The sequence below is a fragment of the Taudactylus pleione genome, unplaced genomic scaffold, assembly GCF_031769625.1.
Source record: "Taudactylus pleione unplaced genomic scaffold, aTauple2 ptg000007l, whole genome shotgun sequence".
Lineage (NCBI taxonomy): Eukaryota > Metazoa > Chordata > Amphibia > Anura > Myobatrachidae > Taudactylus > Taudactylus pleione.
Window position 1 is genome coordinate 28,918,625 of NW_028284410.1, and position 19,948 is coordinate 28,938,572.

The 19,948-nt window shown below is 42.4% G+C and overlaps 1 protein-coding gene across 1 annotated transcript in view; it reads left to right on the forward strand.

The window, feature by feature from the left end:
• CSMD2 (CUB and Sushi multiple domains 2) overlaps positions 1-19,948 on the forward strand; it is a 1,115,355-nt gene that overhangs the window by 947,004 nt on the left and 148,403 nt on the right. Inside the window, exons 26-28 of the mRNA XM_088462676.1 lie at positions 8,900-9,102; positions 14,525-14,716; positions 17,917-18,055. Coding sequence (XP_088318802.1) covers positions 8,900-9,102; positions 14,525-14,716; positions 17,917-18,055 — 534 coding nt within the window. The remainder of the gene's footprint in view (positions 1-8,899; positions 9,103-14,524; positions 14,717-17,916; positions 18,056-19,948) is intronic.

Sequence of the window (19,948 nt, forward strand, 5' to 3'; positions counted from 1 at the left end):
TATCAATAGTCTCATATAAACATTCCCTCTTTATTTCAGTCAGTCACTATGCCAACTTCTAAGTAATCATTATGAATGCAAGTACTTTCTTTTCCAGGGCTAGTGTTTACATTGCAAAAGGCACCATTTTCTGTGTCTGCAAACGCACAGTAACAAGTAGACTCCATTGTTGATCTGCAGTAATGTTTGATCAGATTTTCTCTGACACTTTAGGGAGACATTACGCTATCCCCACACATCATTACCTGGTCCTGAAAACTGAACAAGCTGATCTGTAGTCATTTTGTTTTAATAAGTGGTCAACATGGAACCCCATGCAGATTGACCAATGACTGCAATTAAAATGCTGTTGTAGTCATCAGTCTGTTGGATTTCTAACAGTCCCGATCAAATTGTTATTGGTACTAGTCAGATTTATATTACAGTAGGTGATTTAAGTCTGCATCTTTTACCCCCTCTCTCTATCTTATTTCAGTATTCTCAGTATTTCTATTCTGTAATATAGTGCTCCATTGTATGTATCTTGTACTTTATTTTTATAGATAAGTACTACGCTGACCTGTTGCCAGTGCTCTAATAACCAACTTCACTAAGCATGGTTCCTTAAAATCCTAAAGTATTCTATTATTTTAATATTTTTGTGTTTTCAACTTGTGCTTGATTGTGCATTTTATTGTTTTTAGTTTCCTTTTATGTTTAAGGGGTCTATTTAACTAGTGGTCAAGAGCCGGTGTAGGCAAAAGGCTCCACCAATGCTATTTGCTAATTAACAAAGGGTTAATCTCGTAGAAGTCATACATTTCTCCAATCTTCCCCATGTTTCAGCAGCTTACCACTATCTATAGACCTCTTGGGGAAGTCATCTGTGACCAATTTATTAAGAATCAACAAGCATGGCATTAGCTTGGTATGGTCAATAAAAGTCCATCAAAGCTGCTTAGGCATCGCTGGGTCCCCGGCGTGTGTGCAAACTCTATGAGCATAGCACTTTTTCCATTCACTGACAACTTTAGGCTGGCGGCAGAGACAAATCTCCTTCGTGGAGGTGTTTTCGCATAGCAAATTATGGCATTACTTCACTATGTATCACTGTGTTATGCATCGATACATTATGAATGCCAACTAATGGTAAATAGATCTTTGAATTAACATATGAACAGTTAAGTGTTCATAAAGAGATGTAGTCATTAGGTCTACACCACAGTGTCAACAGTTATGATGTCAACATTGTTAAAATATTGACAGGCAACATGTTGACATTCTTAGAATATCGATGTAAAATTTCAACATCGTCTGAATGTCGACATTAGAATTAGGCTGCAGGACAGGAAGGTTAGGGTTAGACTGCGGGTTGAGGTTAGGGTTAGGGACTGAGGAAGAATACTCACTAAAACTGCCCCCTTTTCCGATTTCTGTGCCAGAAGTTACAGTCACATGTCCGCTGGGATCCAGATGACACCGTTGGAGCCGATGCAGCTGCCAGGAGAAGGCAAGTCACCGCTGGGCCACCAGCAGGGCCGGCTCCAGGGGTCTGAGCACCCTGTACCGGCCTTTAGGATGCGCCCTGTCATCGTGCACGGCGGCGTGGCCTCATTGCCATAGGCCACGTCTCCTAAGTGATGTTATTAGGAAGCGTGCCCGCATGGCATGCCTCCAAATAACGTCAGGCTGGGGGTAAAGCCCAGCCCTCCGTCACTGGCTGGGCTTCCCCCAGCCCTCTCCCGTTAGTGAATGGATGCCTTCGCGCATGCGTGCACTGCATCCATTCACACTCCAGCTGCGGCGGTGGGGGTCACCAACATCCTGATTTGTTCTGTCCCGCTGAAATCGGGATGTTGGTGAGGGGTGCGCCCTCTATGTGAGGCGTCCTTGTGCGACCGCACTGGTCGAACACCCCTAGAGCTGGCCCTGGCCATCAGGGACAATATCTCGACATTCTAACATGTCCACATTCTATCAGTGTCTACATAATGATTATTGGCCATGTTGGCTGTTCACATATCATACCACACTCAGTTATAAATGGAGGATATTTTTTATTTTCTTCAGTTTTCAGAAGAACAGTATACCTTTTTGGTGGTCTTGGTTGGCTTGTGATTAGCTGTCACTGCAGCATAGTTCTTTTATTGAGTAGGACATTGCCATAATGGGCCTGATTCAGAGTCAGGCGCAAGTGGAAATGCATATGTTTCTCGCAGCATCTTAATGCCGTTTCAGAGGCGTACATAAGACGGAGCATCATAGTACACGTCACATGGTTGAATTACACAATGAAGCACTCGCAGTGCTTGCGGTAGGGTATGGTCAGCCACAAGTGCTGTGCGTGGGTCCAATGGTACTCGATATTATATTACCAATGGTTGCATACACTTCCAGGAGATGACGTGTGTTACTAAGGGAAAGTGTGCATCTTTAGACAGGCTGGTGGGCATCTAAATACACACTGAGATCGCACGTTAAGACATGGTGGGCGTGCTAATGTCTTGTCGTGGGATTTGCATACTTTGGCAGCTGACGGCTGCGTGCGAACGCATCTAGCGAGTGGGTCTGAATCGGGCCCAGAGTTCGCTAGTGTGCACGGATTGATCAGTAGACAGAGCGCACTATCCGTTAAATGGGTGTTTCTGGGAGGAAATTGTGCGGCGGACATGTGAACACACAGAAATGTTCTTTGCCGGCATCCTTGCTGGATCGTAGCATGTAGATTGAAATTAGAAACCTGCTTCAGACGGATCTTTTATACCCAGCATGAGGTGGGTTAAAGTCCGTATAATAATAATGGGTAGTTTCGACTGTGGACATAAGAGAATTGGGCAGGGACCCAAATATTTAGCATACACAGATGGATTCTCACATTAACATAAGGAAATAAGTAGGCTACTCTAACCAAACGGAAGAGCATCCTCAGATAAGATAAATAAGTGAGATATATGTGTATGGTGAACAGAGCCGTAACTAGATTTTTTGGTGCCCTGTGCCAGAAAGAGCTTTGGCGCCCCCCTTCATTTTTCAAAGGGACATAATGCACTCAAAAATGGGGAATGGCCTCATGGGGAAGGGCCAGGGAAGAGATAGGGGTGGCCGGGAGATGCTGGGGATGAAATAAGAGGAAGATACAAGTGAGAATGATAATAAACAGAAATTTGACAGGCCCAAACAGCGCCCCCTGACCTGTGGTGCCCTGTGCGATGGCACCGGCCGCACTACCCTAGCTATGGCCCTGATGGTGAATATATATATGTGTTAATTATCTGTCCACGTCGTAATAACAAATTACACTGAAGCTTATGTCGGGTACACACTGGAGCGATGTCGGCACGATATGTCGTTTCCAGACGAATCAGAACGACATATAGGCCGCATCACTCAGTGTGTACAGCCAATATGCTCGCTCCCGCGAATGCTTACGACATGATCTGGTCGACCGTGCTGCACGTTCAACTGGACAATATCGCAAGCGGCCTCATTGCAGGTAATGGACGGAACTAGGTATCGTTCCATCCTTCATTGCCTCGTTCTGATGTGTACCCATAATCCGATATGTCGGCCCGTCGGGCTGGGTACACATCGCTCAGTGTGTACCCAGCTTTAGACTTGTGTCCATTGCAGTCAACATCACACATACGTCACTTTTTGTTTTAATGTTTGCCAATTAAAAGGCTGAAGAATACATTAAGGCAATGGCAGTAGATTCAAAACACTAAGGTGTTTTATCCAAGTCGTCCCAAACTGCAGCATGTAGTACTGAACAGGAGTAGTATAGATAATAAACGGTTAATATTCGCTGTCATTTGCTGTATTGTATATGGAAGCGGGATGATTTACTGAATTTTTCTATGGAAAACAGAATAATCCATCAAAACAGGCTGTGATGGAAATATCTTTAAACTTGTTAAATCTCCCCAAAGATTCTTCCATGGGAAACTGTAAATTAATTGTTCCACTTGGAGTTCAGAGAGTATCTCTGCTGGTTACCTGTGTATAATCTATCACCCTCTGTTCACTTCCACTGGTTCATTTCACACAGTGTTATGGTCTGGCGGACACACAATCAGAATTCTTCTCCTTCACACCTAATTTCCTGCCTTTGGTGGGTAACTGCTGCAGAAATGTTGTCTCTCTTTTGCGCCCAGCTTGCATTACATGAGGGATAACATAGCAATTCAAAAGCTTGGTTTAGGTCTAAATATGATTTAAATGATTTAAGTTTTAACATTGTGTGTGCGCAGTTATACACCAGCACCTGTGTCAGGGATGTGTTTGTAGGAACTATCAGAACTGTCTCTATCCACTAAACAACTGTTTATAAAATGGTCAGAGCACAGCTACAGTATAAGGGGCTGATTATCAGTCGGCTCATTTGTCCAGTTACAAGGGATTTTTTAAAGCTACACTACTCGAATGCTCCAGCAATTCTGGTCTAGAGAGGTAAGAGTTACATAAATTACTGCTAGGTTCAGCCATTCCCACTAAATATGTTCATGTTTTGTGTTTTCACTTCCACTTGTAGAAATAAAAAAAAAATTACAAATATAAGAAAAAAATGTAACAAATTATATTACATGTTTTTAAAAAAATATATGTTCCATTGAAAGAATCTGTGTGATTCTAGGGATTTTCACCAGTTAATGTCATCTTGATATGACAATAACAAAATTAGATTATCCAAGCAAAGGGTAAGGTTATTAAATCTTGCTGCAGGCGAGATTACCTTTGGCGTAGCAGTGTTATTAGGGATTCTCATCCATTGATACATCACTAGTTTTTTTCTTTTTAAATGATGTAAAAACCACTATCCATTTATAGACCTGTCTGGCCAAAGCGGGAGCCACAAGTGGCATGACAGGAATAGTCATCACTAGAAGCAAGCAGGTCACAGTGCTATCAGTCAGCAGCAGCATCTAGGAATATGTAACATACTGCTCACTTGGCAGCTATTGCTTCAGGGTGCAAGCTGCTGGTCATTTAATGCCCTCAAATTCTGACACCTTGGGACATGAACTGTGATTGCACATTTTTCCATGTGTGGTTCGTTCCTTAACCTATAGATAACCATGGCTACATTTTTCATGGCTACAAGTGTGCATATGGGTCCGATGTTACCAATTGTTTCGCTATGTCGCCCTAGTATATATGGATGTGAGTAAGGGCAAGTGGGCGTCCTTATGTCAGGCTGTGTTCGCAATGTGAATGCAAGCATTTAAATAGCCCGCTGATCTTAGCAACTGCGTTGAGTGCGTATAAGCAGAATTGCGATGTGTAGTGAATCAGGCCCTTAGTACATCTCCCTATAAAATGATAGGAATTCTACTCTGCTGTTGGTAAATATAGAAAAAAAATACAGACATTTTAATGGACAAAAAAACAGGTTATTATGAAACAAGTAAATTCCTTAAGAACAGAATAATACATTTCTATAGAATTCAAAACTCACAAGCTTAACTGCCCCACTGACATTAGTGTCATACATTTACAATGCACTTAAACGTATCTGACAGTAAAATATATTATATATCACTATAATCATTCAAGTTTATAATCACATTCTGGTGTGATGCATTTGCATTGCAAAACACATCTTGTTTTATCAATACGTGTTGACCATAGGTAAGTATTTTGGAGAAACCTACAGTGAACTCCAGTGTCCTTAACATTTTAGTAACAAACAAATGTCATATACTGTATTTTAATAGTGTTGAATGACACAATACCAGTGAGCACCTGGTATGAGTCCTGTGACTTGCTGCACCATATATTTCCTCTTGTTAGGCTCATTTCAAGATGGATTTGAGTTTTGCAACACACATATTGCTATGTATGTACAGTGGTGCTTGAAAGTTTGTGAATCCTCAGAATTTTTTATATTTCTGCTGAAATTTGGCCTAAAACTACCTTAGATTTTCACACAATTCCTAAAAGTAGATAAAGAGAACCAAATCAAACAAATGAGACAAAAAAATTAGACATTCTCATTTTTTTTTTCAGGAAAATGATCCAGTATCTCATATCTGTGTGTCAAAAGTATGTGAACCATTAGGCTTTGCAGATATTTTGATGGTGAAATTAGAGTCAGGTATTCTCAATCTATGGGATGACAATCAGGTGTGAGTGGACAACCTATCTTTGTAAAAGAACAGGGATCTATCAAAGTCTGATGTTCACAACTCATGTTTGTGGAAGTGTATCACGCCATGAACAAATTAGATATTTGAGGACTTCAGAAGAAGAGTTGTTGATGCTCATCAGGCTGTAAAAGGTTACAAAACCATCTCTAAAGAGTTTGGACTCCACCAATCAACAGTCAGACAAATTATGTACAAATGGAGGAAATTCCAGACCATTATTACCCTCCCCAGGAGTGGTCGATCAACAAAGATCATGCCAAGAGCAAGATGTCTAATAGTTTGCAAGGTCACAAAGGAATCCAAGGTAACCTCTAAGCAATTGAAGGCCTTTCTCACATTAGCTAATGTTAATGTTCATGAATCCACCAGGAGGACACGGAACAACAATGGTGTGCATGGCAGGATTGCAAGGAGAAAGCCACTGCTCTCCAAAAAGAACATTGCTGCCCATCTGCAGTTTGCTAGACAAGCCAGAAGACTATTGGAACAATGTTTTGTGGATAGATGAGTCCAAAATAGAGCTTTTTGGTTTAAATGAGAAGTGATATGTTTGGAGAAAGGGGAACACTGAATTCCAGTATAAAAATGTCATACCATCTGAGAAACACGGTGGTCGTGGTATCATGGTTTGGGCCTGTTTTGCTGCATCTGGCCAAGGACAACTTGCCATCATTGATGGGACAATGAATTCTGAATTATACTAGAATTTTCTAAAGGAAAATATCAGGACATCTGTCGATGAGCTGCTTCTCAAGAGAACGTGGGTCATGCAGCAAGACAACGACCCAAAGCACACAAGTCATTCGACCAAAGAATGGTTAAAGAAGAATAAACTTTACGTTTTGGAATGGCCTTAATCCAATCAAAATGTTGTGGAAGGACCTGAAGCGAGCAGTTCATGGAGGAAACCCACCAACATAACAGAGTTGAAGCTGTGTTGTACGGAGGAATGGGGTAAAATTCCTCCAAGCCGATGTTCGGAACTAATCAACAATTACCTGAAAAATTTAGAAGCAGTTATAGGGGGGTAATACCAGATACTGAGAGCAAAGGTTCGCATACTTTTGCCACTCACACATATGTGATATTGGATTATTTTCCTCAATAAAAAAATGAGCATGTCTAAGTTTTTTGGTCTCATTTGTTTGATTTGGTTCTCTTTATCTACTCATAGGACTTGTGTGAAAATCTGAGGAAGTTTTAGGCCAAATTTCAGCAGAAATATAGAAAATTCTGAAGGTTTCACAAACTTTCAAGCACCACTGTATTAAATCCAGAACGATCTATACTTTATCTGTAAAATTGATATAGGCTTGTGACATGGAACAATGCATATCTATATTACAGACACATAGATAATGTGCAGTCTGCAATGTAGAAGCATCCCAGCATATCATTGTCACTATATACAAAAAACACATGTTCAGTGCAGGGATCCTTCTCACTCTGTCACTGTCATGCATTACCACAGAGGACAGACTCGGTCAGGAGCTCCCTCATGGCTGAGTGTCACTGTCACCCAGGGTGGAAGGGACAGGCTGGGGGCAGGTAGTTAGCAGACTGTCTGTTTTAATCTGCATGTTTCATTTCATTGCCTGCACTAAAGCTGATCTCTGAAATCCCCTTTGCTCTGTCTGAGATTGTACGGCACTGGTGGATGTAATTTTGGATAAAAGTCCTATATAAATGCAAATAGGTGTCTGGGTACAATGTATGCTAATCAATGACAAAACTGGCAGAAATTTGACAGAGTGTAATAACACAACCACAATGACTTTTTAATTTCTCCTGTGATGTTAGGAAGCCCTTCATCAAAGGACCTACCTTGTGTGCTTCTCTCATTAGAACCAGTCTTAAATTCATTACCATGTTTAGTAAAGCATTGCTTTCACACCTCACAGAAATCTAATACTGCCAGAATAAAAAAGGAAAATTCATTTACTATTTGCAATGAAGACAATACGATATAGAAATAAAAATGCTAATTATGCCAGCCACAATTAAAGATACACATTGGTTTTCATTATTATACCTGTAACACTTCCTGATGCCATCCCAAACGCCAGCAGCATGTCAATCATGCCACAGCGTTTGGGGCATTGCAAGCGACATCACAGCCATAGATCTGCACATCAGAGATGTTGCGGAAACATTGGGTTTATGGGTTTATGTTAGTGATGAGCGGGTTCGGTTTTACTCAGATTTACTCGGTTCTTTACGCCAAAATTAACGCAAGTTCAGATGTATTTTATTGGCTATCCAAAACACTTGATAGCCGATAGCCAATAAAATGCAGTTTTTGAGATCCAAGTAAATCCGAGTAAAACCGAACCCGCTCAAGTGCGTCTCTGAATTAGGCCCTATGGCCTGTTATTTTTACCTTCAATTAAATATTTCCCCTACTTTTTCAGCTGTCATGGGGCACAAAGAAAGGGTGATTTGTTAGTAAACTTCAAAACGAGTTTAAAATTGAAATGCTAGTCGCTGTGACAACGGCTCACAGGAACCAACTCGCTCCTAACTGAATTGACCCAAAGTTTTATATAAAAGTTGGGAGGTGTGCAGTCCTGTGATTTATTTGCAATATACTATGATGCCGTACTGATGATATTTACAGGTATGTTATTGTTATATATGTATTGTGAACAGATTTTACAGGTTACTATTACTGCATAAGAATTTTTTGTTATATTTTATGTTCTCATGTCACTAATTTCCGCATAGACATTTGTATACTCTTCTACCCGTCTGAAACTGTCGGTATCTTATCATAGGTTACACTTCACGGTTTTCCACACTGAGGATGTTCATGATGTCCTGAAGATATGGGATGGATCTGTGGAGAGCGGGATTCTCATGAAGGAATTAAGTGGTTCCACTTTGCCCTCCGACACACACAGCACCTTCAATTCTGTCACGCTGCAATTTAATACAGATTTCTTCACTAGCAAACAGGGATTCTCTATCCATTTCTCAGGTAAAATTTTGGAGTGTTTAACATTTACTCACAAACACATTGAATCCCATTCCCACCTCCAACTATTCTGTGTGCTGACTGTTAGGAGAGCATCAGCTGAGCACAACTGATTACCTTAAAGGAAATATGATGATAAATGAAGGTGTTATTAAAGAATTTTATCAAGTAAGTCTACTTACTGATAGGTATATAGCGCAACAAATAAGTGTTGGTGGGGCTATAGACCTCTATGGGAAGCTCTGTATGACTATGTATAACATGGCAAGTCATTTTTGTTTGTACAATAAGTCGAGACCCAGTAACTACCAGCTCAGAGTTTATACAAACTTCAACTGCATTTGCGCGGTGGGTATTGCTATGCACCTCTTTGGCGGACAAAGAATGCCCCTTACATACCACACTTCTTTTACTTCATTATCATAATCAGAAAGAAATGATACTTCTACAATACAGCTACTTTGGTTCACAGAAGTGCTCGAAGTGTGCCGGTATGTAACGGTATGACATACCGGCACTTCAAGCACTAAACTTTTTTTTTTACAAGTTTTCAGGGACTGCAGTGTCTGCAGCCCGTGGTATTAGAAGTACTAATAATGAGTCTGTTGGACTCATTATAGTGTGCTGGCTGGTCAGTCACAGCTGGCCTTAAAGAACGAGGTGGCCTCTCAAGGCCATGATCAACGGCACCTGGCTACATAGCTAGGAGCCATTCGGTGCTCTGCTCTGCCCCCTGCAGCTCTTCCGGTCATGTGACGTATGACATCACATGCTGCTGCCACTGCTGCATTGTGTGCAATGCCTGCCGGGCAGGTACTGTCGGGCAGCGGAACCACAGAGGCCTTCGGGATCACGAAGTGTGGCTGGTGAGAACAGGAACTAATCCTGTGCAGTGAAACCGGAGGTGGGTCCCGTCTGAGCAGCAAAGGACTCTGAGGAGGAGCAGAACGATGGAGCGGGGCCGCGGGAGAGTGGCTGGGAGTAGCCACAACAGGAGGAGAAAAAAAGGTGAGTTATATATACGTATATCCCGGGCCTATCGCTTACTGTAAACATTTCACATATTTACTGTTCTCACTCCCTTTTACCCCTGGTTTATACAGTTCTCCCTCCCTGTCCCCCTATGTGTACTGTCTCCCCTCCCTGTCCCCATGTGTGTTCTGTTCCCACTCCCTGTCCCCATGTGTGCACTGTCCCCCCTCCCTGTCCCCATGTGTGCACTGTCCCCCCTCCCTGTCCCCATGTGTGCGCTGTCCTCCCTCACTGTCCCCCTGTGTGCGCTGTCCCCCCTCCCTGTCCCCATGTGTGCGCTGTCCCCCCTCCCTGTCCCCATGTGTGCGCTGTCCCCCCTCCCTGCCCCCATGTGTGCGCTGTCCCCCCTCCCTGTCCCCATGTGTGTTCTGTCCCCCCTGCCTCTCCCCATGTGTGCACTGTCCCCCCTGCCTGTCCCATGTGTGCACTGTCCCCCCTCCCTGTCCCCATGTGTGCACTGTCCCCTCTCCCTGGGGGTCATTTAGACCCGGTCGTTAGCGCCGATGAGCTCGGACTGGGTCGATGGCCCCCCACAGAGCATGCGCACGACGGCGCCGGCGTGCGCATGCGTGAGACCAACTACGACCGACAGCGCTGGTTGTAGCGGGTCTCGATCCAAAGGGGGCGAGCTGTCGATGTTGATTGACAGCTTGCCCCGTTTGGAAGGCGGGCCGGGGGGGTGGCAGCCCAAACTGAGGCGTTCCCATGGGAACGCCTACCATTTGGGGGAGGCCCCACTGACATCACTAGTGATGTCAGTGGAGAGCTTCCGGCTCAGTCAGAGCCAGAAGCTCTCCGGGGCTTACGACAAGTGAGACCCTACCCTAGGGTCTTGTCGTAAGCCCCGATGGTCTCTGACCATCGCGACCATCACACGAGCGGTCGTTAGAGCTGTGGGTGTTAACCCACAGCCTAACGACCGCAACAGAGGCGGGCGGTCAGGATGTAAGTGGCCGCCCAGTTTCTGAGCGACCGCTTTCATCCTCCGACCGCCTCTGAATGAGGCCCCCTGTCCCCATGTGTGCGCTGTCCTCCCTCCCTGTCCCCATGTGTGCTCTGTTCCCCCTGCCTGTCCCCATGTGTGCACTGTCCCCCCTCCCTGTCCCCATGTGTGCACTGTCCCCCCTCCCTATCCCCATGTGTGCACTGTCCCCCCTCCCTGTCCCCATGTGTGCGCTGTCCCCCCTCCCTGTCCCCATGTGTGCGCTGTCCCCCCTCCCTGTGCCCATGTGTGCGCTGTCCCCCCTCACTGTCCCCCTGTGTGCGCTGTGCCCCCTCACTGTCCCCCTGTGTGCGCTGTCCTCCCTCACTGTCCCCATGTGTGCGCTGTCCTCCCTCACTGTCCCCATGTGTGCGCTGTCCCCCCTCCCTGTCCCCATGTGTGCGCTGTCCTCCCACACTGTCCCCATGTGTGCGCTGTCCCCCCTCCCTGTCCCCATGTGTGCGCTGTCCCCCCTCCCTGTCCCCATGTGTGTGCTGTCCTCCCTCACTGTCCCCCTGTGTGCGCTGTGCTCCCCTCACTGTCCCAATGTGTGCGCTGTGCTCCCCTCACTGTCCCAATGTGTGCGCTGTCCCCCCTCACTGTCCCCATGTGTGCGCTGTCCTCCCTCACTGTCCCCATGTGTGCGCTGTCCTCCCTCACTGTCCCCATGTGTGCACTGTCCTCCCTCACTGTCCCCATGTGTGTGCTGTCCTCCCTCACTGTCCCCTGTGTGCGCTGTCCTCCCTCACTATCCCCCTGTGTGCGCTGTCCTCCCTCACTGTCCCCATGTGTGTGCTGTCCTCCCATGTGTACACCATCACCACTGTGTCCCTCACCTCCTCTGTGTACCCCTCCACCCCTGTGTGTCTCACCGGAAAAGTGCAAGGTTAAAGAGGTATAAAGTTTAAGGGAAAGAGGAAGAGGAGCAGGAGTGACATGAGACATTAATGAAAATGTTGACGACCCCATTTTGAGTGTCAATGTGCTTGTTACGCATGGCCACACCCATTTTCTTTGTGCGCGCGCACAGGCTACCTCCATACCCCCACTTCAGAATTCCCACTTCGACCACTGGTTCACAGCTTAGTAAATGACTACCTGAGACCTTATTGTTGGTGTCTGGAACTTTGATATGATATGCTTACTGGGTGTAAGCTGCAGGATGTATTTTTAAAGTTGCAAGAGTTAAGCTGGGTACACACGTAACTAGTTGATTGGTTGGAATGAAAATCTGGTAAGGTATGAAAGCAAATGACAATCAGCAATTTGCTCCCAAATGCCGGAAAATGGACAAAAACTGTTGTTTGAACAAATTGTGTAGATCAACATTTAACAAACTTGTCTGAACGACCATTTTCATCTGATTTCTGGCATTTAGGAGCAAATTGCTGATCATCATTTACTCCCATACGTTACCATGATTTTCATTCCAACCAATCAACTAGTTGGATGGTTGGACAGAAAATCTTTACGTGTGTACCCAGCATATTAATGAATGACAACCTGTAGCCAGTCAGATCACCAGATTATTCAAAGCAGTGTTTAGTAATTTAGCAGCTGGTGCTTGGGATGCAGTGACCTGTCCACTTATGTGATTGATTAAGTAAGGATGGGGCTTCATGAAGCAACGGCAGTGTCATGCTCAGTTAAAAAGTTACCAGAACTAACATAAAATTACAATTTGACAAAGCTTCATATTATTTTATTTTATTAAATTATTCCTGTTTGAAGAATTAGCTAAAGGTGTTAAATAAAAACTATAACAGAAAAAAAGTGCAATGTACCAAAAATAAATAAATAAATCAATGGTCATAAAAGAGGCAAGCAGGGATTTACACATGTAGCTTTTACTAATGAAATGAGCAGTGTCCAACAGCATAGGACAGTATTGTTACTCTGTGCAAGAAGATTCTGGAGTCTAATGTATGTGGCACCCACATTGTATGTTATTCGGGATGGAAGGGAAGAAGTGTGCTACCTTACTGCACTACACACTACATTTAATTACATACATACATGTGCTGTATAATGAAGCATTGTCCATTGATTTTAGCATGCATAAGAGATGCTCAACACAAATTATATTCATGAACTTATTGCCATCAAGTGTCTCCTACTCCCAGGAGACCATAAAAAAATCATAGGCCTCTTGAAACAGCGAGAAAATAATGTTTCTCTAATATCAGATTAGATTAGAAAGCTAATCAGGCGTTTAGCCTCTGACAGGCTCCCCTCCCTGCTGAACCTGCACCTTTTAATGTAGAAATGATAGCGAGCAGAAAGTTGGAGATGATTGTCCCCATCCCTCGCTCATCTCTGAGCCTACATTATGGTGCAGTATTGTCTTCAATAAATTGAATCTATGTTCCCGTTATAAGACACTGCAGATGGAGGTGAAATCTGTTATCTGCTTACACATGTACTCTGAGCTGCCTTATAGGTCATTGCTGCTGCTCTGTTAGACATAATAACTGTTACTAGGTTGATTCATTCAGTATCAGCATTTGATTGTTCCCAGGAAACAGGAACGTTTATGTAATATTTAATGACCAGACTGCCCTTTTTTTATCATGGTAATCTTTTTTATTATTTTGTGTTATAATTCTAAACAGCATTACATATATACATACAAAAATATTATACATACAGTACACTGAGAGGTTAATACTAGGTAAGCAGCAAATACTAGTGGTGTACTTTTAATGTAAAGCCCATGTCAACTGGCATGTGTAAAAGAGGTGTCTATGCCCCAGACGATTAATGTAGTTATTTTTACATGCCCTCCTTCAATTTCACTAAAGGCAATGAAAATGGACAACTTTCCTTATATCACATGAAGGTTTTGGTGAAACAAACCTAGTAATCAAAAATGATAAAGCAATTTAATAGACTCATAAGTTAAAGTTGTCGCTGAGTTTTTTCAGATTACATCGACATTACTGGGGCATGTGATATTAATAAGGCTTGCCAAGCAATGCAAAGAGATGTATTCCTACTGCAAAATATAAGGGCATTAGAAACCACTGAGGACTTCAATAACAATTTTAAAGCATATTGCATAAGGAGTTACGTTATTCCCTGTAATACACCATTTGAAATAATACACCATTTGAAACAAAGCATATTACATGCATGATGTGACCTCATATGCTTTTTACCTTCACAGGCAGTTATGCATTCTGTCAGTTTAAAAATGAGTCCTGTTACATCACTACTTTCCAAATATAGGGTACTACACACCAAACATAAGGATATATTTTACAAGAAGTGTTACATATATTCATGTCACCTGTGTATTCTGAGAAAACACGATCTCTACCATAGAAAAAAACAATTTGTTGAAACTGATTTGCATTCAGTGCCAGGGGGAGAACAGAGAATCTTGACAAATTATTTTTGTTTTCTTTTTAGTTACTACAGCTACATCCTGTAACGATCCTGGAATACCTCAAAATGGCAGCAGAAGTGGAGACAGTCGTGATGCTGGTGACACCATTGTATTCCAATGTGATCCAGGCTATCTTCTAGAAGGTGAAACCAAGATTAACTGTGTACAGATTGCTGACAGGTTCTACTGGAATCCCAACCCTCCAATCTGCATTGGTAAGGCTTACAGAGCTTGATGGGAGTTAAACCCTGAGGCATTTGGGGGCTGTGTATGAATCAGAAAGTGGGTTTTACTTAGTTTAGTTAACCAGTGAGTTAGTAGGGAAGAGTAGGGGCTTTGCATTTGGGATTCTGGATTAAGGAATGTGCCCCTGACTGGAATCTCTTCTTCAAGACATTTCCTCCATTCTTATTTTTTGTGTTTCCTAATGGCAGGAGTGAGTGTCAGATTGGAAATGATGCCATGCTAGTAGTGGTATACTCCTAAGGGCATTGCCTGTCTTAGGGGCATATGTATCAAAGCTTGATGTGAGATAAAATTGTGAGATATATATCACCAACCAATCAGCTTCTAACTTACATTTTGCAGGCTGTGTTTAAGAAATTATAGTTTGGAGCTGATTGGTTGGTGATCTATATTTCACAATTTTATCTCACATCAAGCTTTGATACATATGCCCCTCAGACTGTAACTGGGGATTAGCGACACCACTTTGACATGTGGGTCATCTATTAGGTATGATAAGTAGGCGTAAGAGAAAAACATTTGTTGGCACCATTGGGCATATGGGAGGCCGCTGCTGGATTGCAGAGTCTCAGAGTAGTTGTCTGATTTGCTTGCTACCAGACAAGTTATAGTTATATTGTTATTAATTGATGGCCAAACTTAACACCAGCTCTTATTGTCAGTATGGTTCTTTATTAAAGTTTAAGATTGCACTGTCTACTGTAGTAGTATATACAGTAGATGGCTTGTGCCTTTTAGGGATTTAATAAGACTTTAGCTGTCTCAAGCCCATAAAATTGCATAGTTTAGCTATCTTAAGCCCTTAAGAGCTATAATAAGTCCTTCTTTTATTCCAAAAATTGTATAAAATATACTTAAAAAATACTTTATTTTAGCAAATATAGCAGTTGTACGAGCTAAGTAATGAATAGTGATTACGTTACCTTATTCTGTTTTTGTGCCACATATAGAATAATAATCCATTGTCAAACCCTTACAGTTACATATTATTATATTATGATGTGTTTATTTCTGCGACCAACTTGATTAGGTATTCATAAGCAGAACGGCACGTGCAGTAGCCATTTATAATGTGTGTTTTTCTAGGTATTGCAATAAGTGGCTCTGTATATCTAGGCCATTAAAATGCTTCATTAAGCAGATGTGATGGGAGTGAAGATGCCTTACATGGTGTCTTCTTAAAGCTAAGGAGTTTAAGGATGGGAGCAGTGAATCTTGTCTGTTATTGGCTCAGTGTTACTTCTGTTATAAGATTGTAAGCAAATATTCCGAAATCGATAGCACGAATGTTCAACATGCTGATTGACTCTGGTAGATCAGACCCACTCCATTGATTTTACCGTCTGCTTGACATGAAATGCCTCTGTTACTGCAATAAACACAGGCAAGTTCTCTCTCCACTTAAGCTGACAAACTAATTGCAACAAAGGTTATTTTTCAGTCTAGAGTTGCAAGGAAATGTTTGTTTTACTTTTTGTAGGGCTTTACAGCTGTTTTGATGCTGTCAGGTAAAATGATAGTAACTGTTGATTAGAATTCTATGTTGAAATGTCATGTGTTATCACATATTTTTCATATGAGACATTGTCTTTTGCCCTTGTTTATTCACCTTTAGTAGCACAAATCTTACAGTGCATTCCGGAAAGTATTCACAACGCTTTACTTTTTCCACATTTTGTTATGTTACAGCCTTATTCCAAAACGGAATAAATTAATTTTTGTCCTCAAAATTCTGCACACAATTTCCCATAATGAAAATGTGTAAAAAGTTTTTTTTTTTGCGATTTTTGCAATTTTAATAAAAAAAAAAAAACTAAGAAATCACATGTACATAAGTATTCACAGCCATTTTCAGATCTCTCCTGAGATGTTCAATTGGATTCAAGTCTGGGCTCTGGCTGGGCCACTGAAGGACATTCACAGAGTTGTCCTGAAGCCACTCCTTTGATATCTTGGCTGTGTGCTTAGGGTCGTTGTCCTGCTGAAAGATGAACAATCGCCCCGGTCTGAGGTCCAGAGCGCTCTGGAGCAGGTTTTCATCCAGGATGTCTCTGTACATTGCTGCATTCATCTTTCCCTCTATCCTGACTAGTCTCCCAATTCCTGCTGCTGAAAAACATCCCCACAGCATGATGCTGCTACCACCATGCTTCACTGTAGGGGTGGTATTGGCCTGGTGATGAGCGGTGCCTGGTTTCCTCCAAACATAATGCCTGGCATTCACGCCAAAGAGTACAATCTTTGTCTCTCATGGTCTGAGAGTCCTTCAGGTGCATTTTGGCAAACTACAGGCGGGTTGCCATGTGCTTTTTACTAAGGAGTGGCTTCCGTCTGGCCACTCTACCATACAGGCCTGATTGGTGGATTGCTGCAGAGATGGTTGTCCTTCTGGAAGGTTCTCCTCTCTCCACAGAGGAATGCTGTAGCTCTGACAGAGTGACCATCGGGTTCTTGGTCACCTCCCTGACTAGCGCCCTTCTCTCCCGATTGCTCAGTTTAGACAGACAGCCAACTCTAGGAAGAGTCCTGGTGGTTCCGAACTTCTTCCATTTACGGATGATGGAGGCCACTGTACTCATTGGGACCTTCAAAGCAGCAGATATTTTTCTGTACCCTTCCCCAGATTTGTGCCTCGAGACAATCCTGTCTTTGAGGTCTACAGACAATACATTGGACTTCATGCCACGTTTGTGCTATGACATGCACTGTCATGTGTGGGACCTTATATAGACAGGTGTATGCCTTTCAAAATCATGTCCAATCAACTGAATTTACCACAGGTGGACTCCAGTTAAGCTGTAGGAACATCTCAAGGATGATCATTGGAAACAGGATGTACTTGAGCTCAATTTTGATCTTCATGGCAAAGGCTGTGAATACTTATGTACATGTGATTTCTTAGTGTTTTTTTTTTAATTAAATTTGCAAAAATCTCAAAAAAACTTTTTCCAGTTGTCATTATGGGGTATTGTGTGTAGAATTTGAGGACAAAAATTTATTTATTCCATTTTGGAATAAGGCTGTAACATAACAAAATGTGGAAAAAGTGAAGCACTGTGAATACTTTCCGGATGCACTGTATATGCATACTGTACTTAGACATGCTGTATATACATTTATATAAATAAATACAGGTGCAGTACTATTTATTTATCTGTCTAATTTTCAGCTCCGTGTGGTGGTAATCTAACAGGACCAACAGGAGTTATCCTGTCACCACAATACCCAGAACCCTACCCACCTTTGAAAGAGTGTGACTGGAAATTGACCGTGTCTTCCGATTATGTGATTGCTCTCTCCTTTAACATGTATGTACCACTAACTAGATTACTAAAACAAGATGGTGGGCACAGTTAAACCTAATAAAGTCAATCCATTTAAAGTACAGATGTGTCCTCATTCACCTAGGTACTTATTTACTAATTGTCAGGTTGTACAACCCAGCACTTTTGTTCATGTTCATGCCCGATATTTAAAAGGGCAGTGTTTTTTACTAGCCATGTCTTGCTAGAAAAAGTACTGCCCTTTTAAAAATTGGGCATGAACACGAACAAAAGTGCTGGGTTGTACAATCTGACACTTAATAAATAAATCCGTAGCATCAATACTCCATGCGGCGCAAGACCCCTGGTGCAAATGAACCACCAGATCCCATGCAACTCGGCTTGTTCCAAGCGTCTTCTTTGGGCTAATTTTTTTTTTGTAACATGTGATCCTACATAATGGTTTTTCAACAGTTCCTATATAATTATACAATTGTCACATATGAAATTAATCAGTGAAGTCTGAAGCAGTTTGCGATAAAGATGCTTGGTCCAAGCCGAGTCACACGTGACCTGACGCGCTGAGATGTGCTGTTTGGCATTAGTGTTGCAATAGTATATGAGGACATATCTGTATTTCATTTGTTTATTACTTGATCATGACTCTTGAAAAAATTGTGTAAAACAAAGTTAAAGGAAAATATATTGTATTTTTAAACAGGGTGCAATAGTCTTGATTGGGAATTTGATTTGCAGTCTAGATAAGTCTGAGTGAATAGTGCAGTATAGTATGACACCAGAACAGGACTACTAAACAACAGTAAATTTCCATGATGAAATATCTGTTACTATAAACTCCTTATCGGCTACACTTCCCAGATAGCTGACAAACATAAAACGTATATAAAATAAAGACACAGAGGCAAATATTGGTGGGGGAAATTGTCAGCTTTATTTATTTTAAATTGATGTTACTAAACTGGGCATAGTATGGGGGTGAAGAAAAACAACCCTACTCACAGCATATATATCTGCAAAACTCAACTCCTCAGGCCTAGTTTGGAAGCTTTCTGCTCTACCATCATACTGCACTTAAGATGTCCAACTGCCCTCCCATTGACAACAATCCATTAGGTCCATCTGGGCTGGTGTTGCCACTGACCCCAGTAGAGTAGAATCAGCCTAATCCATGTATTGGCAAGAGAGAGTGACTGCAGCCATTCTTTCCCGCAAAACTCACTAAAGCCGACAACAACTAGGAAGGACAGTGGTGGGCCCAAAAAGGCAAAGCATCACATACATCAAACCATGCCATAAACGCCACCCCTTGAACTACTTATCAATAAAATTTGAGTCAACAGCCTAACACATACTTCAACTATTAACCCTGTCTTATCAATACAGGCCGACTCATCCTATGTGTTTAAAATTCTGCCAGGCATATTAAATGCCTTCTGTTACTCTTACCAAGAACTCGTTTGTATTAGGGTATGTTCTGTTCATAACAGCTGTTCCACAATGATGCACTATGACCCATATTTCCATCCTTCAAGCTGGTGATGTGATCAGTGCAAGAGGTAGCTAATTTAAACTATGGTATCTATATATCATTGGTGGTTATGGGGTCCCGAAAAGTATCATTTCTCATCGGCGTATATATTGCAGCTATAAGAATAATTTTTCAGCTGCACCAGACTGCCGTCTGCATGGAGTTTGCTTTATGTAGGACATATATTTTATGGTGCCTACACACTAGATGACTCGCAAAATTTGCAATGTCGTCATCGATATCCCTTGAACTCCCCCAGCAACTCCCCGGCACTCCCGGACAATGGATATCTCATAAACTGTGCAATCTGACAAACGATCTCACCAACGATTTTAATCTCGTTATTGCATGTAGATAAGAACTGAGGATACGACAAACAACCCGCAGGA